Source organism: Argentina silus (assembly GCF_951799395.1).
Source record: "Argentina silus genome assembly, chromosome: 17".
Classification (NCBI taxonomy): Eukaryota; Metazoa; Chordata; class Actinopteri; order Argentiniformes; family Argentinidae; genus Argentina; species Argentina silus.
Genome location: NC_139671.1, coordinates 13719923 through 13726519, shown reverse-complemented (window position 1 = coordinate 13726519; position 6597 = coordinate 13719923). Strand labels below are relative to the sequence as shown.

The 6597-nt window shown below is 41.4% G+C and overlaps 1 protein-coding gene across 1 annotated transcript in view; it reads left to right on the top strand.

Annotated features, from left to right (window-relative positions):
• Nucleotides 1-2269: 2269 nt before the first annotated feature.
• Nucleotides 2270-6597, top strand: part of ryr3 (ryanodine receptor 3) — an 83996-nt gene continuing 79668 nt past the window's right edge. Inside the window, exon 1 of the mRNA XM_083689093.1 lies at nucleotides 2270-2329. Within this exon, the coding sequence (XP_083545219.1) occupies nucleotides 2282-2329 (48 nt within the window). The 5' untranslated portion in view covers nucleotides 2270-2281. The remainder of the gene's footprint in view (nucleotides 2330-6597) is intronic.

Here is a 6597-nt window from a genome sequence, read left to right as displayed (position 1 = left end):
TTTATTACTGCCATTCTGGATTGTTTTAGCTTTGCAAGATAGATATATTAGAATAGATCTAACATGAAAAGGCTGTGTATGGATATCTATGAAAGTCAATATTACTGTAATCAAATCATAACATGGACATGGTTCTCCACAAACAAGTTTTCTTAGCCACTGAAATAGACCCCATGCAGAATTAGATGATATGCCTACTGCACTTATCTAAGAGAGAGAGAGAGAGAGAGAGAGAGAGAGAGATGTGAAATAAACTATGTGGAAGTTAAAGGGATGTACTGTATCAAGTAGTTATTACATTGGCTAGATTTCTTAGCTGGTTACAAGAAGTGTCAAGACACATGCTTAACACTTACTTTTTACTTACTTTTTTTAAAAACACAATCATGCGGCACAAACAAATATTTAATTAAAAAACAAAACCGGACTTTAAGTTTGTGCAAGCAATAGGGTCTTAATAAATACTTACATATTTTTTAAGCATCCTCGGTATTTACAATCTCAAAGGATAACTCCCACATTCCAAGTGCAAGTGCGACAACAACATGAACACTGACTTCAGGTGACCAGCGACAACCCGCCCTCACTGTGGCAGACAAAACTCAAACCAATCGTCACTACCGTCGGCTCTTTGGATGGCTCCAATTGGCGCACCGGATAAATCCAGTGACAGTGATCCGTGTGACAGATAGGCAACTAGGCGAGGAGGAGAGTAGGCCTAGGCTAAACAGGCAGACGGACGGTAGTAGGGGATTTAAGGGAACGTAGTCTAATAATCAACCTTAATCTCTGGGGTGATGTGCTAATGGAATTGAGGTGTGATGGTCAGATGAACAAGATGCATGGAGTTAGATAGACCCAATTCTACACATTATTAATTTTGTTGTGTTTTCTATCTCCTTGTTGTTTGTGCTGATTCGTTTGAACCAAATGTGTTCGAAAATTCACCAATGCTCAATTTGACATGTTACGCTAGAGTAGGTCTAGTTATATGGACACTCAAAGTTTAGTGCACATTATTATCCCAACATTATCTGCAAGTGAGGGGCCGGTTGGCCTTGATCATCAATGGATGGCGCTTACAGATCAGCTGATCTGAGCACCCACATGCATTTTAACATCAAAAATATTCTGAATTGAGCAGAGTGCTGCTGCATAAGGAATGGGCTAATCTGGCAACCTAGCCAGCTGTCATGTGGTTGATGAAGCCAGAGAGAGGGGTGTTGTGCTTCACATAGGATGGATGGTCTGGTCTCTGGTGTTAACGGTGTAGCGGTTGCATTACGTGGGTGCTCATTTGCTGCAGCCCGATAGCCTGGGCTGGCATGGTGTGGGCTGTTTGGCCCGTCTCTTAATTACCTGTAATGTGAAAATTACAAGATTGTCCACCTGATGGCAGCATTGTCTCCAGCAAGCAAAACAAGCTTGATGCTCAACAGCAAAATGTTTCATGTTAAATAATTGGGAAGAAGAAAACGGGACTAAAGTTGCCCATTAGTCTTACGGTGTCTACCTTGTAGGATATAGGTCTAGCCTACATATGATTTATCAAGTAGGACAACCCCATTTCGGATTGTGTAGCATATCAAAAGCTTGTTATTAATAGGCCGATAAGATTGCTCGTATTATTTTCTTCTACGTTTGCAAGCAACAAGCAGCAGTTGTAAAATTTAGAGTTGTTATGGGTAAAAAGCATACAATTCAACTGGGGAAAATTGCTTCACGTGTTAAACAGGTAAAGGTCTCGTGACCTACATTCCGGCCATCAGCTAGTTAATTGGGAGTTTGGGCCACCTTGGCAGGTAAGAAGTCGCCGTGTCTAATCCAGGGCAAGGTAATTTGTAAGATTTGATTGCCTTCACGAAATCAATCAGGCAAAATGTTAAACACAGTTTAATCTCGTTTATCCCTCGTTTAGAGAGAGAGCGCGAGAGAGAGAGACGAAAGTCCCGAACTTCGTATTCTACTCAAGTATTGTTATTTAATTCTCCCCGTTGACCCATTCTTATTATCAACACATACACAACCGCATCATCCGGCTCGCTCGTCTGCGTGCCCTGATGCGCCGCGCGCGCACTCCACTCCGCTCCCGTTCAGGACCGCACTGCTGGCGGGCAGGGAGCTTGAGTGACAATCAGCGGTGCGGTGGTGGGCTTGCCCTGGCCTTCCCTATATGGCTGTGGATGAGCTCTATGCTAATATCAGCAGGAGAGGCACAGCATCGCGTTTCTGCCCACAGTCAGTGGTGGCTTTCAGAGTCTAAGCAGGCTCCTTCACAGCCATGGCTGAGGGTGGAGAAGGAGAAGATGAGATTCAGTTCTTAAGAACTGTAAGTAGTGATTTGTATTATTATTTTCCCTGACGGAAGCTGTTTTTAGTGCTGTTTCATTTCTATGGAGCGGTTGTCTTGGTTTCTTGTATTGATAAGGCTTTGCCTACAGTAAGCTACAACTAATGTCAATGCAGGAGCAAGCGGACTTTATGCGCAGCTTTTTCAGTTGGATATTACAACTTTGGGTTTCTTATTAATGCTGCGCTTTTTTACAGATTTATTTTGGGGGGTTAATATAATTCATGAAATTCTACCCTCGTCGCGAACTTGTCGCAGGTGCACCGCACACCCTATGCGCATTGGGCGAGCGGCATATTCGTTCTCGGCGCACCTGTCAACAGGGCTCGAGCTATGGAATTTAAATGAAAGTCTCATCTGCAAGTGCAAGGACAAATAACGTAGCCATTAGTGAAAAAATGCAGGGTAAAAAGTTGTGATTTGGTTTAATGTGTTTATGATTGGGGATAGGATTGCCCAATGTGAAATGAATTGCACCAGTCTGTGCCTATTTTTAAAATGAGAATAACCCGTTTAAATTCAAAGAACATGGATTGTTCTGTTATTCTGACTACATGCTGTTGCATTTACTTCGGAATCTATGCCATTCTATCATCAATGAAGGCTATTTATACTTTTGTGCTCAGCTTTCTCCGTAGTGAGAGGCGTTTTAATAAGTTCTGTTCACACCACATATTACCCTTTGCTAGGCTTTGCTATTTTAGTGGTTTGGCGGATATTATTTACAGTAGCTAAACTAGAGTGTGGTTGTGTGCACAGCAGTTATCTGTGAAAGCGATATGAGGGGTTGTAACCTATGTTGGCAGGTATGCGTAGACATCACGGTAGGTTGACCATGCACATATTGACCAGGCCTAATCACTTTATTTTGACACTGGAGACAAGGGTCCCATGATAATCCAAGCAAAAGTAATTCAGCAGGCTCCTTGCTGCACCAATGATAACACCTACTGCTGCAGCTTAACACCTTCTTGCACAGTCTGTCCAAAATAATGACACCCTCCCTCCCCTCCTCTCTCTCTTGGTCTATTATGAATAGAAATTCAATTAGTTTTCAAATGGTGGGTCTGTACCCGGTTGGTATCCATTGGTGGGCTGCGGCTATTCCCTCTTGGGTCAGGGCTATGGTTTTATATGGTGTGCGAAAATAATTGCTATTTAAGGTCATTGAGCAAAGGTCTCTTCTGCAAGTGTATTCTGTGTGAAGAGCATACTAGTTGTTGATCCATATGTAGCCTAACACATAGGGAATATAGATTTGGCAGGTTGGCAGTGACAGGTCCCTGTATTTAACAGCCCCTAGTATTCTGCATGCCTGTGATATGCTGACCCATGCCTGTTAGATTCCCCTGTCACAAAGGCATCCTGAATATCTGATGACAACAGCGATTTGTGAGGGGGCTTCCCCCAAGACCACATAAACATGTTATTAAAGTTTAATAGAGAAAAAACAAGCCCATAGCATGAATTATGGGAGGAAATTAATATGGATTTTAGGATCTAATTTACATTTATTGACATAATCGACCACTTTTTGGTCTGTCAGATGTGATGTGTATAGATTATGTAATGTGTTCCCATCACTGTTAGAACTAGCAAATCTAGTTTCACTTGGAACATGAAGACACTTGGATGCCCAATGTGAACTTGAAGTTGGAGTGTAGTGTTTGTGCTCTTAGAAAAGACAAGGTCAGTCCAATCATGTCTTGAATTGGATATTGTACATTGTTATAATGTCATATAATTTTTTTTGTTTGTTGATTGTTTTAGGATTAGGTTCCAAAAACCTGCAATGTATCTACAATGCTTCCAATATACATAGTAGAGATTACAGATTGATGAACTGACTGAACATCAGAGATACAGGCTTAAAGAGATTATGATTAAAATATTGTGTGAGTGTGTGAAATCTCACCTTGCTGTTGAAGTGTAAACGTGGGAAAGCTCCCATTGATCAGAGCCCCCCCGTCAATGGAAACCAGGAAAAGGATTTGAGTGGAGGTGAATGTTAAACCACGGATTAAGGATAAACCTATTGGCAGTTTAGTTAAACTCTTAAAAACTCTTACGTGCATTTGTGTGTTTCAGATGTCTTAATGGTACCATTGTCGTGTCACTACTGCAAATTATAATTGCATTTTCTGAAATTGGAGACATCTCTTATATCTGATATATCTGATCAGTATTCTCAAGAGGCCAGTGCTGGTAGTAGGACTCTGGTCCTGGCAAATCGAAAAACAAAAAAGGTGTTTGTGTTTTGTGTTGCATCACCTTGTCTTATTCTAGTATTATTGAGATGCTAAGGCATTTTTCACACATTGTCACTCCTCAGCAAGTGTTGCAGTGTTTTTACTGTACATGGAACTTGTATTATTTTGTGTAATTACATTGTAACTAAACTACTAATTTACAACAGACTTAGTCAGTATGTTTTCAGTTGATTGAATCATTGTTGTTTCATTTCATGCAGCCAGCAGCATGGATTAATGTCATCTTACCAAAGTTACGTAGTCACCTAACTTCATAGGTCTAATAGACTGGATGTTGTGCAGGTGAGTCTGAAGGACGAAAGGTAGCTGCAGCTTTAAGCCCAGGTGCCCCAGCCAGCCCAGGGTTCCACTTCTCCAGTAGCAGCACAGGGCTTATTTGGAGTTTATGTTGTTCTGGAAGCCTTCTGCATTCCAGAAGAGGACTCTGAGGGTTTAAATTTAGCTTCTTAAAAGCTGATGCTTCCACCGTGCATACACACAGTCCCCCTGGCACCACACCACGCCACGCCAGGGCCATTGCATCAGCTGGGGCATAATCACAACACCAGTAGCACTTTAACACCATTTTTAGTGGGTTGAAACAGTATTTAGAAATCAACAGCTTGCTACCGCAAAATTTCAAATCAGTCGAAACAGAAGTTTTATTGTTTCATTACGCTATTCAATTTCTAGGTATTGTGAGATTAGTCATCGTGGCTTAGGTCTGGCATTAAACGATACACTATAATGTTGCCCAATGGGCTCCAAGACATAAGTTAAATGACAAATAGTTTTCAAAGTTGAATAGTTTATGGGTCTGCAACTTTGATACATCAGACTACCCCTTTCACATGCATCTGATTGTATTGCTCTTGTTCTGCAGCCTCAGGAGAACTCCCTAACTTGATCCTAATTGGATGAGAAGGACTTCCTTTGTATTGATTGATCAGGGTCTGTTGGCCTAGCTACGATGTGTTCCCTGGCATCGAACACTCTTCCTGTGGGCTTAGTCATCAGCACTGAAGGACAGGATGTCAGCTCTCATTTCTTACATTTGCAGTGCTCAGTGTTTGGGGAGTAGTTTCACTCCATGTAGCTCAACTGTTAGTTTAACTACATTTTGATGTAGCTTGGTGGTAGTTATACTAAATTCAAATCTTAGTAGTGTTTTCAGTTGTTACGTTTTTGCCTTGTAGCAGTGTAGTGAGCTACTGTCATTACTCACTACATTTTCCCCCCCAAAACAAAAAAAAGAAATAGGAATTTAATTATTATTCCAGCCCTTGAACTTCAAATGTCTCAGTGATTTCAAACCATTTTAGTCATTTCAATTTCTGTCATACACTAGTCATCGTTCAGTAACTGACTGTTGGGTGTTGGACGAAGTAGTTTTGATGTAATGTTAGTTTGACAAACTAACAAAGATTCAGAGACACAAACTTTCATAGCTTCCTCAACACTGACAGTACTTTGATGTTAGGGCTTCAAGTATTTGCCTTACCTTTACCTCGGTGCCCCATGCCCCATGACTAAACAACATTGCCCATTTTGTTGTTGTTGCCCTTTTGCATCATTAAACTAAATGTAGCTCTGAATGTTGCTTTACAGCCTTTGCACCTCACTGGCTAGGTTTACTCTTGGGAAAGTTGAAAGTTGTTTAGACTTTGCAAAGCTCAGCGTAATGCATATGATCACTGCATTAAAAAGGCCATGGGTGAAGTTGTCATTGAGCTATACTCGCCAGGCGACAGGAGATGGAAAAGGTCTGTCACTCAAGGACCGGATGGCAGTTTGTTTTCCAAATCTGTCGTGTTTTTGCATTATGTCCAGAGCCTTGAACCAATGTTGACAAGCTCATGAAATGCTATGAATTATGGAAGTGGTACGACAAGGCTATTTGTCATCTCTCCTCTCATTGTAAAGGCAGCACAGCAAGGCGAGAGGTCTCTGTTGTTGTGTTTTATATTAGGAGTCCTGAACACTGGCCCAGTCTTCTTG